The sequence below is a fragment of the Tamandua tetradactyla genome, chromosome 4 (assembly GCF_023851605.1).
Source record: "Tamandua tetradactyla isolate mTamTet1 chromosome 4, mTamTet1.pri, whole genome shotgun sequence".
In the NCBI taxonomy this organism is placed as follows: Eukaryota; Metazoa; Chordata; class Mammalia; order Pilosa; family Myrmecophagidae; genus Tamandua; species Tamandua tetradactyla.
This window is the reverse complement of record NC_135330.1, coordinates 39,401,750-39,422,683: the sequence shown is the minus strand read 5'-3', so window position 1 is coordinate 39,422,683 and position 20,934 is coordinate 39,401,750. Positions and strand designations below refer to the sequence as shown.

At 37.7% G+C, this 20,934-nt stretch overlaps 1 protein-coding gene and 1 long non-coding RNA gene across 4 annotated transcripts in view; one reads left to right on the top strand and one right to left on the bottom strand.

Moving 5' to 3' along the window:
* The window catches only part of C4H1orf21 (chromosome 4 C1orf21 homolog), a 171,096-nt gene that overhangs the window by 111,042 nt on the left and 39,120 nt on the right, over positions 1 to 20,934 (bottom strand). For all 3 annotated transcript variants that reach the window (XM_077157214.1, XM_077157212.1, XM_077157213.1), the window contains exon 3: positions 3,110 to 3,204. In XM_077157214.1, the coding sequence (XP_077013329.1) occupies positions 3,110 to 3,204 (95 nt within the window). The remainder of the gene's footprint in view (positions 1 to 3,109; positions 3,205 to 20,934) is intronic.
* The window catches only part of LOC143680750 (uncharacterized), a 33,005-nt gene that overhangs the window by 10,957 nt on the left and 1,114 nt on the right, over positions 1 to 20,934 (top strand). Inside the window, exon 2 of the long non-coding RNA XR_013174160.1 lies at positions 14,465 to 14,581. This is a non-coding gene — a long non-coding RNA (uncharacterized LOC143680750). The remainder of the gene's footprint in view (positions 1 to 14,464; positions 14,582 to 20,934) is intronic.

Below are 20,934 nucleotides of genomic sequence, written 5' to 3'. Positions count from 1 at the left end.
TCTCATTTCCATGCTTTGCTAAACTTCACCACTGGGATGTTCAGAACTTTACTTGTTCAAAATCAACTTTTTCTTCACATTATACCTTGAATTATGGTCCTATAGTTCACATGCCTTCTATCTGCCAAAAGGAAGTGAGCTCCCTAGGGTGGGACCTGTGTCTGAAGTGCCTTTGAATCCCTTAGGGCACAAAGCTTAAGAATTTGGTGGCTACAGGTCTTTTCTCAATGGACTTATCACACTGTAGTGTGAGCGACAGTTTAACTTTCTTTCTTGTGCACAATACTATGAGCTTTATAAGGATGAACAAGAATGAATAATGAATGCATGAATGAACTCCTTACATTTTCCTCCAAATCTTCCTACTGTTTCACCATCTCAGTGGGTTCAGTATTTATTCTTACTAACCAGTCAGCCATCCAGGCAAAGTCTCTAGGTATTACATTGCTCCTGATTCCTCCGTCTGCATTTAATACCCAATTTGTTGTCAAATCTCATTTCTTCTACTTCTGCAACCTTTCTCAAATCCTTTCTATTCTCCTTGCCACCATCTTCATCACATCTCATTGACTCTTAGAAAAAGACAACAGCCTCCCACTTGGGCTCCCCACACCAATCCACATTGTGTCTGTTGCTACCACATAAACTTTATTGAATCATGGTCTCATCCTGCCTGTCTCTCTTAAAACCTTCAAAGGTGTCCTTTATCCACAGAATTAATTTCAGATTTCCTGGCCTGGATGTCAAGGCTCTATACATTATCTATGTTTCTTCCTAATTTGCCACTGTCTTCCTATTGACACCTTCTTCCTTCCCCCACACTCCCCAATCTAAATGGACAGTTTGCCTTTTGCTAAACGCATCTTGCCTTTTCCATCTTTATTACTCTGCCTGGGGCACTCTCTCTCTTATACAACCTTTAAATATTCATTTTAAGATCCAGATCTTTCATGAAGTAGGTCCTGATACCCCAACAGACACAATCTCTGCCTCCACTGAATGTCTGTAGCATTTTGCATTTCTCTCTTAGACTCAATACCTTGTTTTATTTACAGTCGTTTGGTACTTTTTTGCCTACTGGAATAAAAGTGCCTTAGGTGATGGTCTGTGATTTCCTTATTTTTTAATTTCTACACAAAGTCTAGTACAGTGTCTTGTACACAGGAGGCAATCTATCAGTGACCTCAAGTACCATATATGTCTCTCAGCACATAGTAAGTGTCTCATATATAATGGGTGCTTGAAACACACTTGTTTAAATAATCTCATAGTCTCAGAGCAAGGGTTTTCAGAATCCAAGTAACACTAGGATTAGTCTAAAGCATTCATTCATAAATCTGTCACCAATTAAAATAAAGGAAAAGTGGGAAAAAAAAACCCCACAAACTCTAACATTCTTTATTCTTTCCTTTTGTGTTATTTGGTATGTCTAACTCTTATTAGGTATTATCATATACCAGGCTCCATGCACAATGTCTTACAGAGATCCTCTTATGGAATCCTCATATCAGTATTTTGAGTCATTGTCTCTTTCCCAGTTTGGTGGGGTGGAAAGTATAGAGAAGTTAAATAGCTCAATCATGCAGTTGGCAAATGGTGAAGTCAGATTTGAACACATTGAAGAAAATCAAACTCTATGATAAAGTATGTGCTTCCTTTAGGATCCCAGAGACACAAGCATATGAAGTAGAGACACACATCAGAGGTTAGCTCCAAGGAACAGCTACTGCCACTGCACAACTAACTGGTCACAGTCACCAATATCTCTCCAACCTCTAATGGACACATTGTTATTAAAGATGAGATTTATAACTTGAGCTTAAAGTATATCAAGCAAAGAAATGTCTGCTTTTCCGTAAAATAAGGTAGAAAACGACTATAGATGTTTTAACCACTCAAAATTTCTATCTTTCCATTAAAAATTTCATGTAAAAATTCTGATAATATTTACTATTTAGTCATAATTACCTTTTCCTGTATTTAAGTGTTAATGTTAAAAAATATGATCACTGTAGGTACAATGAATCTCTGTGACCTGAATGATACTTTAAAATCCAAATTCCATTTATGACGCAAAATTTTATGATACAGAGTATTTTCACATCCTTAAAATGATCTAAACCATTGAGTTGTTGAAATTTAAGTATTTCAAAGTGAAGATCACACATTCAGAAAAAGACTGAGGCAAAGAACTAGCATATTATATTCAGTAGCATATCATGGAACATGACAAATACTTGTGAACACTGCTAACTTCCTCTGTCGTGGCAGAAAAAAAAAAAACAAAGCACGTAATGGAAAAGGAGTTCAAGTGAAGTGAAAATATTTTATGATGGTGCAAGCTTCTTAGCAACACATTCGTTCAAACAGGAAAAAAGATAGCAAATAATTAATCCAACAATAAAATATAAAAACAATTTTGCATGACTGTAACAATTTGTAACCTCTTTTAAGAGACCACCTAATATTAAAATTAATGAAATGTTTTTATAGAGATGGAATAGTAAGGTGGAACGTGTATACTGATTTATATGAAATAAAGAGGTTTCTAACTTACTGCTTCAGAACATTACTGTTCTAATGTTGACTCAAAACCCACAGTACCTGTGGCATTGTGAATGTGAAGTACTGACTCTTTGAATAGAGATCTAGCTTAAGACTTTCTAAAAAGTGAACTATTTTCCTTTAAAAGGCAACTTCCTCAACAATACTGCATGCCCAGAATAATGAAACTTAACCATTCATCCTGACCTGGATAAGAGTTAAAAGAATAGGTATAGGAAAAAACAAAAGAGAACACTAAACAAACCTTCTCTCATAAATCGCAATCCTACTTCATGCTATATCCTTTAAATTTAACTATTTTACAACAGTGACAATTTTGCTGTACTTCCCCTGGAGTAGTCCCTATCAAGATTTAAGGAGGGCTTTTTTCAAAGGCAAACAGGATGCAGGAGAAATGGTGTGGCTTCCAGGCAAGCTATAAATAGCTGTAGCATTTTCAAGAAATCTTGTGTCGGTGTGGAACATGCAGTTTAAGCATGCAATACAGATTTTACTATCATAGTGCCACCAAAATTCATTGTTATATCAGAAACTCAATTCTTACCAAGTTTTCTTGGTTCCTGGCTGCTACTTTCTGCTCGTCTTCTGCTCCGTTTTTCATGTATTTGACCTCTTCCACCGGTTTGATCCTATACTCATCTAAGTACCAAAAGAAGAAAACATATTTTGTAACTTTTTCACAATGGTAGAAAAGTGTCAGTTAGAAGAGCCCAATAGCATAGTTCATTAGAGCCTTTTCCTTGCTGCCTTTACATTTGGTTCAAAAGCTCAATCAGGCACACTTGATCTCTATATGAGGTGCTCTTCTCTGTCTACTGGGAAAAGCTCAGCACTATGAATGCAGGTAACAAAAATGTCACTGCCTGGTCCTTTCACAAAGAGAAAAAAGTTGGTAGTGGAAACAGGTTATTGTAGATTATTTGGGATCTACACACACTGGGCATACCACCTAATGGTCTGATGGAAGGATGAAGAAAGCATTCTTACTTTTCCCTAGATGAGTATTAGCTCAAAATACCCACGGCAGCAATTTTCAGCAGTGCATTCACATCTTAATTTCTCTCTTTTGGAAAAATAAAGTGTTGTTCAAGACTAAAGGGTTGTATTGATAAACACATAGATGTAAACAACTGGAAATGGAAATTTTCCTTTTTGTGATCTTCGTATTAAAGTTGGAGCAGTCTCCAACTACTTCGTATGTGATACACATATACACATATTCAGATATACACATACTTTAATCTCTCTGTAAAGTCACAAGTGTGAAGAGGCATTTATTGATATATCTAATAGGCTGGAGAGAATCATAAGCTATAGATAGGACCTAGACCCCATTATGCCTATATCAATATATATATATTCTATATCAATATTCCTATACCAATATATATCAATATATATTCCATAGCACAAACTCAGGAAAACTTGCAGCTAAAGTTCTCCAGGTAGGGGGTTAGTGATGATGATGTTATTTTCATCATATTCTTGTCAGCAGAAAATGACTTGGGTACACTAAGGTAAAAAAAATGGATGTGACTTTGGGTCATCTTTAATCCATTTTCTAGGGAAAAGCACAGGAACTGTGGAATTAGAAACTATTCATCAATCAACAAATGGAGGATTACGTATCTTATGGCATTGGGTGATGTTCAGTTTGGCAAGTTGCAATATATTTTCTTATTGCCTATGACTCACTGGGTATGATGACTATATTCTCACCTAATTTTTTGCCTTACTGTCTATGATATCACTTACAATGTAGTTTCAAGCTTTTTTATACTATCCTTTAACATATCTTCCCCAAAGATGTTTGTTACAGTCACATTTCTCCAAGAAGTTATGCAATTAAAATGTTTCTCAAAATTATCTTCTTAAGAATGCCTGAATCTCTAAATACAGACTCAATGTCATGGTAAGCAAATTGCTTTTATTCCACCTGACAATTCAAGGTAGTTATTGATTCTGCTTCCTTCTAAAGAAATTATAACGGTAGTATGAGGTTATAATAATGAGCCCTGTAGGAGTACCAAGTCCTACATATATTACCAAGTTAATAATGGATTCTGATCACAATTACAACACAAAAGAATTTCACATTACAATTTGGTACTCAGAAAACATTGAAGGTAAACTAATAAAATTGACACACTTAATTAAAATCATTTACTCAGTTGTTGGAAAAACAATTATTAATTAGAAAAAATAAAGATACTGACAAATTATGTGTCTAACACAATTACTTATACAGCGGCTAAAGTAATGATAAAAATTAAAAGTGAAAGATAGGACAGTTATATTTATAAGCCATCATTGATTATGAGATAATTATTGATATTTAACTAAATTTTGATATTAATTTCTAATGGCGAGCCTCTGCTATTTAATTATAAAGAATTAATTTATATTAATTATTTATATTTCACATAATCCAGTAGAATCTATGATTTTGCCCATAGGACCCAGGCACTTGCATGGTACTTTAAGGAAGAGCACAACATTTTAAGACTAAAGCAGAATTTACTGAGAGACCCAGATGGCCCTTTGCCCACTACAAATCAAAGGTCTCCCACAGGAAGGAGCCACCTTACCATGCCCACAGTCCACTCCCATGGGCCAACCCACAGCCCAGGGTAGACATTCCCTGAGCAGCCTATCAATACTCAGCTTTCATTTTCTTCTTATTCCTCCAGAGAATGCAACTGAATTGGAGGTAGTAGACAGACTATTAGTATTTTTCTCATATTTTCCTTTGATGAAATGGAAATGCTACTGGCTACATGACTTTGAAAGTAGCATTATGCTAAACACAGACTTTTCTTACATCAAGACAAAGTCACCACTAATTTAAGAGGATGGGTTTTAGGGTATCATTAACAACCACGCTAGCTATCTAGCACTGTGTTAGAAGAACACACAATGATGGGATACAACGAAAGAAAAAACAAACAGCCCAGACAGAGCTATCATTATTTCTTACACAACACACTGCACAAAATCCATCATGGCATAAAACAAAAAAAGCCAGCAAGACCTTTAGATAAACCACAATTTGTACAAAGCAATACTTAAAAACAGTCTGTCGAATTTCTCAAAGGCTGATGCCGGGAATGAATATGTCCATCTGGAAACAGACAACTCATCAACAACATGTCACATATTTCCATGGTGATGCAGCCATCAGAAACAGCACTCGCCAATGGACAAATGGAGTATTCTGGTTTATGACAGTGAAGCAATCATTACAGAAATCCAGTTTTCCTTTTGTTTAACGCATCAGGATGAAAAAAAAAGCAACAAGAAGTAATTTGAGACTTGGGGCCTCCTTTATTAGAGTCCACACTTAAGGCAATTAGCCCAGCCACTGCCAGAAGCCAGAGAGTCCTGGCAGCAGAACAATGGGCTGCCTTGATTAAGAGAAGGAAAAAGCAGGACCCTCTTCCTCGGGCTCCCTCACACCTGTTCACAATTTTTCTTTTCTTCCTGTTGATCTTGTCAGGTGGCTTATTAAAATGCACATCAGGAACTGTAGGCTGACTCCTCATTCTGAACCTGCTCCTTGTTCTCTCCAAGCAAACAGTTACAGGCAGTGCTAGTCAAAATAGATCTGGGATAAAAGCAATGCTTTGGAGATATTTTCAGCATTTTATTCCTTAGATTAAATTAGAGAAGGCAGCTTTTCAGAGGTAGCTCCATCACACTGAAGATACACACACCATTTATCATCATATGTCTTTGATCTTTGCTCCTCACTTTTGACTTTCAGCAACACACACAAAACACACACACACACACACATTCACAGATTCCAGTGCCAGGAGTCAGGGGATCCCAAGGGATCAAGTGGCTGGAGCTGTCTTAAGCACCTCGATTTTCTCAATCCTGTTGATTTTTCCATTATCAAGAACTCAATGGTCCTATTCCAGTTTTTCCAAGCCTTGAAGACAGAAGATCTGCTGCAAGGTTACATATATAATTAATAGAAGCACATATATAATTAATAGAAGTGGCTTTAAAAGGCATCAGTTAGGTAGAGATGGTGAACTGGAGCGAGTTTATGGGACCAGGATTATAAAAAGTTTGCAATTTAAAAAAATGTCCATATTAGATGGGAAAGGAGGAAGAAAGGCAGAAGAGCCCTTCTCTTCTTATAAATTTAAGAAGAGATCTTACAGTTGTTTTCTAATAGTAGCAAGAAATGTATATCTACTTTCATACCTATTCACTCAGTCTTCTATCAATGACACATGTAAGATAATCATAAGTCCCATGTTTTCTGGAATTGTTCTAATTTCAAAAACTTTGTGCTAATGTCCTCATGTCACAATGGTCCAGCATCTAGTCATCTTAACTAGATGCTCTGGATTGCCTTTTCCACCCAGAATTGGCATGAAAATTCTCTGGTAGACTAATATATGTTCAGGAAATATGAGGGCTTGGGAAAGGAGGAGCAAGAAGTATGTACAAAAATGAGTAGAAAAATCGTCTCAAAGAAATAAATTATTCTACCTTATATCATAAACTCATCACCCTGGATTTCTCCTGCTGAACAGCCTATATATCCCAATTTAACCAAAATTCTGGTCCCAAAAACCTGGTATACTTGACATTTTTGCCTGGTGTCTTTATTTCCTTACTTGGTAGGGTTTTCATGGTGGCTAAGAGTTTGGCCTCTAGAGCTAGACAGCTCGGCCATATGACCATAGTTATGTTTTTTTTAATCATTTTTTGTGCCTTGGTTCTTACATATTTACAGTACTTACTCTCACAGAGTTCAGATTGGGATGAAATGAATTAATACATGAAAACTCTTGGAAAAGTGCCTAATCCATTGTAAGTGCTCAACAAATACTAGCTGCTGCTTTAGAAAACTCTGATGGCTCTCCAGAGAATACCACTTCCAAGGTCATGGTAATATAAACACTGTAGGGGTACAACAAAATAATGACTCTCTATCTCTAATATCTTCACTCGATTATTGGCATTGACATGCTTCTGGCCTCAGCCTATGCTGAGCGTACAATAAGAGTGAACTGGTGAGGTTCCAATTTAAAATAGACACATGCTTGTTTTAGGGCAAGAAGGATAGAGACTGCTCTAAAAACGGTGACTGTGGAAGAATAACCCTTGGAAGCTCAGCGGAAGCAGAACTCTCAGGCACTACAAACCAAAGATGGAGCTGGCTCATTTTATTGGGAAAATGTGTATTGGATCAAACCGGTGGAAGAGGTCAAATACATGAAAAACGGAGCAGAAGACGAGCAGAAAGTAGCAGCCAGGAACCAAGAAAACTTGGTAAGAATTGAGTTTCTGATATAACAATGAATTTTGGTGGCACTATGATAGTAAAATCTGTATTGCATGCTTAAACTGCATGTTTAATTTAAATGACTCCACCTCATCAGTAGTTCATGTCTCATTTAAGTTTTTTCATTCAATAAACATTTATTCAGCATCCCTGAATTTTTCCTAGGAACTCACTGTGGAGAGTTCATTATGCTTTAACTCTGCATGCTTGGGTTTTTACTTAGTGTATCTGGCACACAGAAGATGTTTAATAACAACTTTTTTCTAAAGGAGAAGAAAGAAACCCTAAATTAAAAAAAAAAACTAACATAAAATGGAAGTTTTTTCTAAAAGCATGCCTGTAAACAAGAAGCAATCAAGAAATATTTGTTCACTTGAACTTTTCCCCCTCTGTGAGTGTAAATTGGAGAGCTGGCCTCAGTTCACACCCAAATAAATATTTCCCCTAATCAGTCCTGCTTGTCTCAGAAGTCTACCCCGCTTCCCCGAAAACCATCCAAGGAAAGGGAAAAATACCTCCAAAGGAAAAAAATATCAAACATCACTCATTGCATTTTTACATAAAGGTGCAATGGGTGAGAGATTGCTCTTTCCAGGTACACCTTTGGTCAATGTAAAATACTTGGCTGAACTGTATGCAAGCTAAATGTATATTATTCCCCTAGCTGGAATTTCTTTCTCATTCACTCAGTCAATTCGAAGACCATTTCAATCCAAGTCTCACTACTTTCATGAATTTTTTTTTAATCTCTCTGGCCTTTAAGTATATGCCTCTAAATATCTAAAGTTCTCACTTTTTACTTCTAAAACTTGCCAAAAAATCCCTTAGAGTTATTCTCTCATGTGAAGAGATTTAGACTAAACTGTAAACTGCTTCAAGCTTAGAACATATGAATCTCCTCAGAAATTTCTTATGTTTTTGGACATTGATATGGAATATTTTGGAGCTATTTTCTAGTTCAAAGAGTGTTGAGCTATAGAAAGTAGGTTCACATGTTAGCTCAAGACTTGAGTTAAGTGATATTAAAAAGTTTTCATAATTAGTTAGGGTTCCTCTAACCACATACATTTGTCTTCTGGTTTACAATAGTATTTATATGACGTGAATGCTATAGAAAATGCATAACACAAATATAAAATGCTACCTGTAACTCGGTTCAAAATTCAGCTAAAGCCTCTTAATCACACAAAAAGTTTTGAATTTCTAAGCCCAGCTGCCCTGCACCCCCCTCAAAAATGGGAAGGCTCTCTTCTCTTTAATCATGAAGGCAAAAAATTTTCCCTTTAACATAACATACTTATATTTATGAAAATCAACAGCACCAGTAGATTAGGTTCAGACACTACTCTATCATTTTCAGTGATCTTCAAGATCATCTTCAATGCCTTCTGAGGAAGAGGTATTATCACTGGAATGCCTCTTCTGTATCACAGCCTCTCCCCTCAGTCATCTCTTGCTCTTCCCCTTCTACAACATCCCTAGTTTCCTGTCTCTATTGTAGCATTTTAAGGTGGGCCTCAAGAATATTTTTTCAAACTTAAATATTTTCAGACATATTATTATGATCAATCAAAAGATGGTTCAAATTAAATTAGGACGCTCTAATTGGTGCACTTCTATGGAATGTAACATAAAGAGAGAAATTGAGGCTGGATTTGTGCTATTGAGGGAAGTGAGAAGTGGGGTCCACAGTAACCTATTAGGGCAGAAAAATCACCCCACAGGCAGATAAGTCTTAACCAGCCTTTATCCTTCCTGGAGTTGCTAAGCTTACTGGATCTGTGGGGGCGGCTGCTTTTGGTTAAATTTGGAACATTTTCAACCAATATTTGTATCTCTCCTCTTTTTTTTTTTTTTTTGGCATGGGTAGGCACCAGGAATTGAACCCAGGTCTCCGGCATGGCAGGCAAGAATTCTGCCACTGAGCCACTGCTGCACGGCCCCCCTTTCTTTTTTTAATTATTTTTTGGGGAGGTTTGTTCTCTCTTATGTCTCCTTCTGGACCTCTAATTACTCACTCAACTGCTAGACTGTTTGAACCTATTCTCAGGTCATTGAGACTTCTTTTCCTTAATTTTTTTTTCTTTTTGCTTCAGTTTGGACGATTTCTACTGTTCTATTGTTCCACTTACTACAGCTGCATAAGAAACCACCTAAAAACTTAGGAACTTAAAATCAGCTGTGGAGCCCTAGAGGCTTGCCATCATTTGAAGGGTCATTCGTTCACAAATCTGATGGTGGATGGGCTTCAAATCAAGAATCCCCCAACGAATAGAGTTAAGTAGAAATATATCCTTATTATGGCCTAGCCACACAAGTCACATAGTATAACTTCTGCCCTATGCTATTGGTTGGATCACTCACGAACGATATGTATTCACGAGGAGGGAAAATAGACTCCATTTCTACTTGGAAATGGCAAGATTCTTGAGGAGCATGTGAGACCACAATTACTGGGGCTATTTTGGAAATTATAATCTGCTACAAGTGTCTTCTGACTATAGGATGTCATTTCCCTCCCACATGTACATTCTCACCCATTATAGCATCAGGCTCAGACGCAAGGTCTAGGTTCTTATCATTTAAATCAGATCCAGGTGTGAATGAGGTTTCTTGGTTATGGTTTCTGAAGTATAGCTCCTTTAGTATCGTATAAAGTTTAGAAACTGAGTACTGTTTCTGTCAATCTGAAGGGCTGTGAAATAATTATCTGCTCCCTACATATTCAATATTTAATTGAGGGACAGGCACAGGAAAAGTACTGTAATATTCCCATTCTAAAAAGGGAAGAAAAGGCAGCAAACTGGCGTCACCACCCATAGAATTCTGCAATCTACCTGAGCACATACTGACAGTTTCTTGATTAAAGCTCTTTCATATTGATTGGTGATGATTCTTCATGGCTCTTGACACTATTCAGTGGGTTCTTGGGCCTGCCTTCTGAGTCATTCTTCCTTTGCCATAAGAAATGGCCAGTTTCTGCAGGTGAGTAGTTTTTTTGTTTTTGTTATTTATTTATTTATTTATTTATTTATTTATTTATTTATTTATTTATTTATTTATTTATTTGCAGGTGAGTAGTTTTCCAGCCAGTTTCCTGCTGGTATAGTTCAGAAAGTCAAAGGTTCTGTTTTTTTGTACTGTGTCTGATTCTTTTAATCCAAGGCAGTAGTACTTCTGTAAATATGATTCTCTTAAAAATCTTGAAGATTTCTTATGAATCTTATTGAGGTTGACTCCATTAGGCAAAAGCTACATCCACAAATTTCACAGATATGAGCTTTCTTCTATATCTTGGGCTTCCCATGAGGCTGCGATGAAATAATATCCTTTAAATTCTTGGAAGGCCTCTTATTTAGTGGGAAAGATCAGGAAGAAAAGTTTTTAAAATTCTTGAAGGAACTTTTTACTGTTTGAGGCTGTTTCAGTCAGGGTCCTCCAGAGAAATAGAACAGATGGGGTGTGTGTGTGTGTGTGTATGTGTGTGTGTGTGTGTGTTTGTGTGTGTGTAGAAAGAGAGATTTATTTTAAGGAATTGGCTCATGTAATTATGGGGGCTGGCAAATCTGAAATCTGTAGGCTAGGTTGGCATGCTGAAGCATAGGCAGGAGTTGATGTTGTAGCCTTGAGGGAAAAGTTTTTCTTTTTCAGGAAACCTCATTTTTGGTTTTAAGGCCTCCAACTAATTGAATGAGGTCTAGTACTCAGTTATTGAATGTAATCTTCTTTACTTAAAGTCAACTGTTTGTAGATGTTGATTACATCTACAAAATAATGTCATAGCAACACTGTTATTTGACTAAACAACTATGTTTACACATAAAATAAACCATCACAGAGGCATCTTTCTGATTTTTTAAGAAAGAATTTTACAGTCACATTCTTGGCTTCTTCTTTGGATCATGTTTCTGAGATGACCATTTAGATTTATTCTCTGAAAAGAGCATTTTCTTAATTTTAACATTGCCTTCTGGAAAAGCCGAGAATGAGAAACAATTTTATCTTCAAACTCAGCAACTCAAGGTTCCTTTAAATTTAACAGTGTATTCTTTAGCCTTTCTCTTTCTCTTGCATTTTACTCTAGATAATGAGAAGAAAGCACGTAGCTGCATAAAAAAATCCTTAGCTAGATCATCCAGTTCATTTGGTATATCTTCTTTTTTCCATGCTCTTTCAGTGACGGTATTGCTAAACTTTTTAATAAGGGTCCATTTTCCCTCAGCTTCCAATAATAAAACCCTCTCTGATAGCCTCCTTCAAAGCCACTGGGGCTTCTGGTGACAATCTCTTTAAGGCCCTTTAAGCTTTTACTAACCCTCTCCTCAAGCTCCTTCCAGCTTCTGTCTTCCATCTCATTTCAAAGTCATATTTTAGAGGTTTTGTTATGGTAGCATCCCACTTCTGGTACCAAATCTGTTCCAGTTGCTACACTGCCTAACAAATCACTCCATAAATTAGTGGTTTAAAACCCATTTATTTTGCTCAGTAACCTGCAATCTGGGGAAGGATACGCTCAATCCTGCCTCATTAAGTGCAGCTCCAAGGCCCTGAGGCTCACTAAAAATCAATGAAGGGTTTACCCGTTCATATATATGACAACCAATTTGTAAGTGGGCTGCCATTTTTTTTTTTAACATGGGCAGGCACTGGGAATTGAACCCAGGTCCTCTGGCATGGCAGGCAAGCATTCTTGTCTGCTGAGCCACCGTGGCCCGCCCAACAATTATTTTTTAAATAGGATATTTTGGATGATAATTTGTAGAGACAATATATTCTGTCACCTTCTTCTAGAAAGTGCTAAATTTTATTCTAGCAGGTAAATTCTAGTAGAGAGAAAAGCCTCATAAATCTAGATCATGCAGAGTGTCATTCATTTCTTTCAAAAGTCATATTCCTTCTAGTTTCTCCCAGCTTTTATTGCTCTCCAATGCCTTCAAAGAATTTTTTAAAATAAGAAAGCAACTAACATTTTTCCTGAATTATTAAGAGGTTTACATGATACGAGGTGTGTTTGATTGTGTCTCTGAGAGTTGAGAGTGTTATAAAAATAATTTAGACACAATGAATTTCCTGCATTTTGTACATTTTTTCCCTTGGGAACAATTACAATTTAGAAGTTCAGTCCCACAGGCACTTGATTGGGGCTAAAGCCCTAAACAATTTTAAATTTTTAAAATATCTTATCCAGAGTCTATTAATTGTTACTGGCAGGAGGGTTAGTCCAACATAAGCTACTCAAACATTACAAGAAGAATTGCCTCACACAAAAGCTGCTCTTGTATTTGATCCTATCTTCACTTTTTCTGGCTCTATTCTCCCACATTTTCTAGGTGCTCTAATATGCATCAATAGAAACAGAGATCAAATAGGATGGACTGAGGTCATTAGAAAATGAAAATCATTCATTTAACAAAAATTTATATCCTTACTACAGGTAAAGTATTGTATTAGGTACTGAGAACTCAGAGATAAGGGAGATATGTGGTTTGACTTTCAATAAAGTCATAATCTGATCATTTTTAAATCTAGAATTGCCAGCGTTAGGGTTAGATATGTTGTAAGTCACTTTTAACAATCTGTTATTCTGCGCATTCAGAGGTCAAGTTGTACATATACTTACTCAGTTTGCAGCATTCATTTCCCTTATCATCCAATTCTGGAGTCTCCTTTCAAAGAAGAAAACTTGGTACTATCCTTCAAACCTATCCATCACATCTCTCTCTTAGTAAAAAAAGACCTACTATGAGATATTACCCCATGTTCCATAAGAGACTCAGTCACTGCTTCCTTTTCAAAAGAAACTCAAGCCTGATTTAGGCACAGATGCCAAACAACTGATCACCAACCACTATTATTATTAACAACAACAGAAATACAAGAACCTATTATTTTCTGGGTGCCTTGCATTTGTAATTCCATTAAATCCTTATACCAACATGCAAGATACATTATTATCTATATTATACAAATGGAGAGACTGAGACTCAGAGAAGCTAAACAAATTTCTCAAGATTACACTGATATTAAGTGGCAGAATTAAGAATGAATCCAGGTCAATCAGGAGCCACAGGCCACACTCTATGTCTGAAAAACAACAGGGAAGGAAGACAGGGAGAGCAGATGGCTGTTCACCAAATGAACTTTGAATTTTATAACATCCATCTGTATTTTTGCTCATGTTGATTCCATATGAGGGGTAAGCATCTCTAACGAAATCTTGCCCACGTTATGAGATTCTCTTAAGTCCCAGCCTCTTGAAGTTTTCTGATCTTTATATTAGGTGAGATATCTCCCTCCTTTAAATTACCAGTATATTTTATTAATATCTTTCAGATAGCACTTACATTGTAGTAAGTAATGGTAATTTGTGCACTTAGTATGTACCAGACATGATAGTAAGTGTTCACATGTATTAATTCATTTAATATTCCTAACAATCCTATAGGTAGATAGTTCTATTATCCCCACTTACAGCTGAAGAAAATGAGTCACTAAAAAACTGAGCAATCTGCCCAAACTCACACAGATAGTAAGGATCCTGATTATTGCACATAAGTTTTTAATCACTGTCCTAAATCATACTTTTAATTATAGATGATGTTGATGGCATTCATGACAATGATGACCACGAATGTAATATCAACATTATTGAGAACATACAAAACAGGACAATTGTTTCAACTCATTTAAATCTGAAAACAATTCTAAGAGGTGAGTAGCATTATCATCTCCACTTTACAAGTGAGGAATCTGAAGAACAAAGAAGTAGTTTTGCTGCCCAAGGCCAAATGGCAGCTCAACTTAACAACTATATCATGTGTTACGTTCCTGAATTTGTCTCCATAAATTACTATAATCCTAATTTCCAAATTACTGTTTTGTTTGTGTTTCTGATTTTGCAGCCTTAAGTCAGTGCCTAATAAATATTTTTGGATTGGACAGAATCTTGTTACAGAGGCATTAAAGAGAATAAAATAGTGAAGACTTTGCTCACTTCAGCTTATCTAACCTTGGTTCATTCTCAACTATCCCCATCTGGAAAGTGTTTACTCAGTACAGCCTGAGTACCTACAATGTGCTGGGCTCTGTTTAAGCACAGCAGGGAATGTGGAGGGCTAAAGATGCAGGAGGCTAAGATGCAGCACCCAAGGTAAGCCAGTTGTCTTGATGGGACAGTTCACACTCTGAGAACCCCTCTTCTTCTGGAAGCATATATTTTAACACACATACACGAACATTTCACTCAGTCACAGTTCAAGAGGGCTGGCTGACTCTAAATATGGAATAATGTTATGTACCAAAATCTGATTGAAGGACTTCATTGACCATTATCAATCCTCTGAGTTAGGCAGTCCCTTAACGATAATTACTTTATTCTCACTTGTAGAAAGTTATTTAGCAAGTTCCAAAGTAATAATTATTATTAAGCAATTTGTAGGGATAATTATAAACTGCCCATTCTAAAGGTTTTGAACATTTCTGAAACAAGGCTTTGATGTATAAAATACCCTCAGTTATTTCCAGTTTGTCTCAAATTAAACTAATAAAGTAAAATTACTCTCAAAATAAGATTGTTTGATTTACTTTAGTTCTAATGACATAAAAGTGCAAGTTGTTCAAAAATAACAAACAGGAAAAAATTGTTTTGAACTTTAAATTTATGGATATTATATTAGACATGAGAAGTATCTAGACAAAAGATTTCTACATTGGAAAGTATGAAGCTTGTTTGTCTTTGTGTATGACACCTTCTATGATACTTCATAGTTGAAAAATATTAATGTCACTAGGCCAGCAATTCTCATATGCCTTTTTTACCCTTATTCATTAGCAATGCTTATTTATTTTTGAAAACCAAAGATAAAAAACCTTGTGGTGGTGCTGATATAATTTACTCTTCCCTTGATGGTATAAGACCCATTTCAGGGCACCTAATAAAGGATATTATCTTTCAAAAAGCATTCAATGAATGGACAAGTGAACATGGGATCTCATTGTTATTTAAGTTTGGTGTATTAAAATTTATTAGTGATACTGAATACTTTGTCCATGTGCTTATCATACCTTTGTACTGCTTTGTGAAGTGCCTATTGATAACATTTACCTTTTTAAAAATTCTGTTGGAGTTGCAGTGTTTTTCTTACTGACTGCTATGAGCACTCTATAAATTATATGTAACTTTATGAACACAGTTCTGGGCCAAAAAGCTCTGGATAAAGCACCTTTTGATTTTAGTTCAGGCATGCGGAAGTAGAAGGAACTACTGGCTTTCTACTCTTAACTCATGTAATGTGCTATTCCCTTCTGTCCTTTCTGTGTTTCTTTCCTTCTTTATGTCATTTATTGAGCACCTACTATGTGCCACAGTCTCCTACTATGTACTCAGTCCAGGGTTATATCTCCCAGTTCTGAAGGAGCTTACAACCAGTGGGGAAAGGTATAAGAAAATGAGTAAACAGAAATTGTGTTAAGGGTTGTGAGACACACATACGTGATGGTGGCTTTAAGAAAAGAAAGAAGGACCCCCAAGCAAGGTTAGGGGGAGCCTTGAAGGAGGTGGCATCTCAGGGAAGTCCTGAGGAACACTGGTAGTTGTGGGAAGGAGAGTTTCTAGCCCAGGAACAGTGACTTCAAAGGACAAAGAGAACATGGCAAGTAAGGAAATACTACAAACATCTCAACATGACAGTGACAGAATTCCAGGTGACAGAGAGAAATGTGAAGAGAAGAAGCCAAAAGAGCCAGTCCAGGAAAACTTCATATGCACGTGATGCTAAAGAGTCAAATTCCATCATGAAGGTGATCTGGATTCTCTGGATCCAGCACTATTACAGCCTAGCTTCTGTCCTCTAGACAGTCCTCAGTCACCTCCTCTGGACAGACACCAACTAGCTTAATTCTGACTTTCTGCCTCTGTCCTGAGATGGACCAGCTGGTTGAGGAAGAACTGGTGAAGAAGATGGGGAAGGAGTCAGATAAGCCATAGCCACCTCAGGAGGGTGGACTCCTTCTCCTAGAGTCAGACAGTCAGAGCTGGTGGAGTTGAAGCTTAAAGTGCTGCATCTTCCAGAATATTACATCCTGTCTCCCACACAGGTATGCCTTCACCTGAAAGTGGGGGAGTGTTGTAGCACTCAGAAGAGGGACTAGTTGAGAAAGGAGTTCATAATCTATCCTAAGGGCAAAAGAAAATCTCATTGAATCCTGATCCCAGCTTCTTTTCTCTTGACTGGCATTGCGCCAACACGATAATGAATCACAATGGATAGGGCACTCGCTTCAAAGGGCCGTATTGGTTTGGACCCGGCTTTGTGACTTTTCAGCAGTATGCCTCGAAGGTACGGTACCAGACCTCTCTGCGTGAGCTGAATGAGTTGAGATGCACATGCACAGGGTGCTCTGGTCTCTTAGACAACTTTGGGTCTTGACCATGTTTTTGAGAAGATAAGGTGAGAGGTGCCAACAGCTGCAAGGAGGAGAGGGTGACTTCATGGTTCAGAGGCTACATAGGAAGGATCAAAAATGACAGTTCCTCTCACTAAAGCACCTTTAATAATTAAGATTGAACTTGCAGGCCCTATTCCTGAACCATTTAATCATTTCAGAAGCCAGATAACACATTTCATTCAATCATTTGGGGTTCATTATTCAGTGACCAGAGGACTATTATCCAGTCATTAAAGGAGCTAGAACATTCATCTTCTGACAAGCTCTGACAAAAGACATACAGCCAGATGCAAATCCAGCTGGGATTGCTTTAAAATTGCGTATCACAAACCAAGGATTTTCACATGGTAAGGGGCTCCCATTTCTACACTACACGGTAATAATTCCTACTCATTCACGAAACAGAATGAAGAGGCTGAGGAAGACCCAAGGCCTCTCCCAGAGAGGGGAGGGCACACATGGTTGCTCTGATCAGGGTTTACCTAATTTCTCAAGCGCCTTGTTCTGACTCCCATAATAGTGCTGGCTCTCCATCCATCACAGAGCTGCTGAGACACTTAAAAAAATCTGAGGCCAGCTAAATCTGCTCTGCTATTCTTAGTAGCATTCCTGTTAGCCTTGATAAACCATTCAAGATAAATGCCTGTCCAGCCTTCTATCTTCTCCCCTGCTTTGTTAATCCTCATGTGAGCCCTAGACGGTGGTTCTTAGAATCCCTCTTCTACAGATGAGGAAATTCAAGTGCAGAGAGATTAGTTCCTGACCGACTGGTCAAGTGGCAGTGCTAAATTCATACCCAGGTTGGTAGGCACCCGGGGCCAGGCTCTTAACCAGCAAGTCAGTTATTTTGTTTTGTTTTAACTGCAAAGCATGATTTTGGGTCAGGACATAATTTCTTTAGGAGGTGATATAGGCATGAAATATGAATGGAGCCAGAAAGGATTCGGACATATTTATAAATCATAGAGATACAAAGAGAAGTTATAAATACATCTAATATTATGAGTAACATCAGGAAAACTACCAGGCCCTCCTTATTCGTGGCTGTGGAGCCTTTATTGTTGGAAGAATGCATCCATGCTTCTTTAAGTGGGGGAGTTGACAGGATATCTAAAGTTAAGTTGTCGTGTAACCTTTTATTAAGATGGTATTTGGCCATCGGTGCAGCTAATAGAAAAAAACTGAAATATTCTCCAAAAGCAAAGTAATGAATGCAACATCCTCACAAAAACCTTTTATGTTTGAGAGGTAACTCATTTAAGGCCTCATGCTTTGCTACTAGAACTTCGATATATGACCTTAGCATTAAGGTCAAACAATAAAATCAGGGATCTCTTCCTTCACTGTGGTGCGGAGAAAGAGAAGGAGGAAGGAGAGTTAACACTTAAGGCATTCTTTTCATGTTCCAGAACCAGTTCTGAAAACTTAGTCCTTATAACAACCCATTAACCCCCCACCAATGGTCCTATGAAGCAAAACCATTAATATCTCCATCACAGATAAGGAAACTGAGGCACAGAGACTTGACTCCATCTAACGAGTGGTGGGACTAGGTTCAGGCCTGCTTCAGGCTGACTGACTCTGAGTCCATGCTCTTACTCAAGTTTCTTGCAAAATATGTAGGAAAGTGAATTTCTGATAAAAAGAAAATTCTCTTTGTATACTGGTTTCCATTACAAAACCTACGAGACTATTTTCCCTCACAAAACACATCCATTCCCTGAATGGAAGTCATCCTCAAGGAGATAAACCTCTTCAGGGCAGGCACGAACAAATATATTATCAGAAAAGAAGATCTGAAACAAACACAATCTCACACTTTTCAGGGTAAATATGAGGCAAAAACACCAAATATGAGAAGACATTAATACAGCATCTCATATGCCCTCCTTTGTATATGAAGTTGATAAAACTCCGCCATCATCACGAAGGCCTGAAATGGGAGTTGTTTTTCCAGGACTGGAGATAAATTTCTGCTGATTCATCTGCCGTCTCTTCCTTACTACTGTCCAGGATCAGTGGGCATGCAATTACAGAATGACTGGCCAAAATAAGGAGAATACATCATCATCTCAGAAACGCTTCCTCATTTGTTATGGCTCCCACAGGGAGAGCCATCCCAAACACTCAACAATCTGGCCAAAGGTGGGAGCGTGTGTGTGCGTGTGTGTGTGAGGAAGAGGCATATCTTTATGTCAGTCTGAATTAATTCCTTTAATTGGGTTCTGACCTCACTAAATTGCTCTTAAGGAAAAGATTCTTTGATAATAATTATAACAGAGAAAAATATTAGCATGTGAGCTTTCCCAGTACTTCCATCCCCCAAGCACAACCAGAGCTGTGCATGGCCAGATGGGCTTGTGTGCTTTTGTGATGCAGATGAGCAGAGGGTTGAGGAGGTTACTGGAGGGCTGTCCAGTCCAGACCAACACTGGAAAGAGCAGAATTAAGGACAGGAGAATAGATACAGTCAGGAGCAGAAAACCCCAGGCCTGGGCTGGAGGGAAAGTTTTGCAGATTAGAAGAGAGGGAGAGAGATTTTTGCAGGAGACAAGGAAAGACAGAGAGGGACAGCCAGAAAGTCATGAGAATGGCAAAGCGCTAAGGATTCTTAGGGAGAGTGGATTTCAGTATGTGGTGCTGTGTTTTGTGAATGGGATGCTTCACTGGAGTTCTTTGAGGCAACTCAGTGAAGGTTTAAATTGCTTTTCAGTGATCTCTGGGGTCTCTTTTAACGTGTGTCTGGATTGAAGCTGTCTTCCAGGGCAGGGCAGGGGGACCTGGCTTTATCTGGGTTACACAACCAGGAGAAATAGTTCAGTGACAGCAAAATGATGAATAGGAATAGAAAGCTGGATGGAGTCATTTTAAGTTCAAGAGATTCCTTAGTATAAAGCATTGCCGCTGAATTTTATTTTTTTACCTTTTTTATTGTATAACATACCTACAAAGCAAAGAAAGAAAGCCACTGAATTATTAAAATGGAAAAAAAATGCATCTAAAACACAATTTATGATAAAATAGTATAGCTACTCTCCTTACCAAAAAATACTCATGACTTGACTTTCCTCACAGACCTGACGAGAGAAGCGCTTGTCTTTGTGAAGACAGCAGGCTCTCGCTTTTTCTCTCCTTTTGACAAGTACCTCTTCTCACAAGAGTTTCATTCACATAAAACAAAAGATCATTTCCAGTAGATATAAATTTTCAAGTTATTTTCCCCTCAGAGGCTAAAGTGTGTTCTGACAGCGACAAAAGAATAGCTCCTGAGGCGCAGTGTGCCTGGGTGAAACGGGACACAGCACGTTCAGTGAGAGCTTTATGGTGGGCAGTAAATAAGAACTCACCATGTTCTACAACCTGATTGGTTAGAAAAAGACTATCTTAGGAACAAATTTAGTTAATTTGTTTTGAATATTTATCTTTAGGCAAGAGGGGGTGAGGATTCATTAGGGCATGTGTGTTTCAGTGAAATTCAAATCAACCAAGTCCCACAGAGCTAAATTGCAAGGCAGGCTCTACTGAGAGCCTGATGACACAAAGCTGATGGAGACAAGATCCGCATGGAACCTTCACCCACCATCTTCTGTGTGTGCTGTTTAAATGTAGATTAAGAC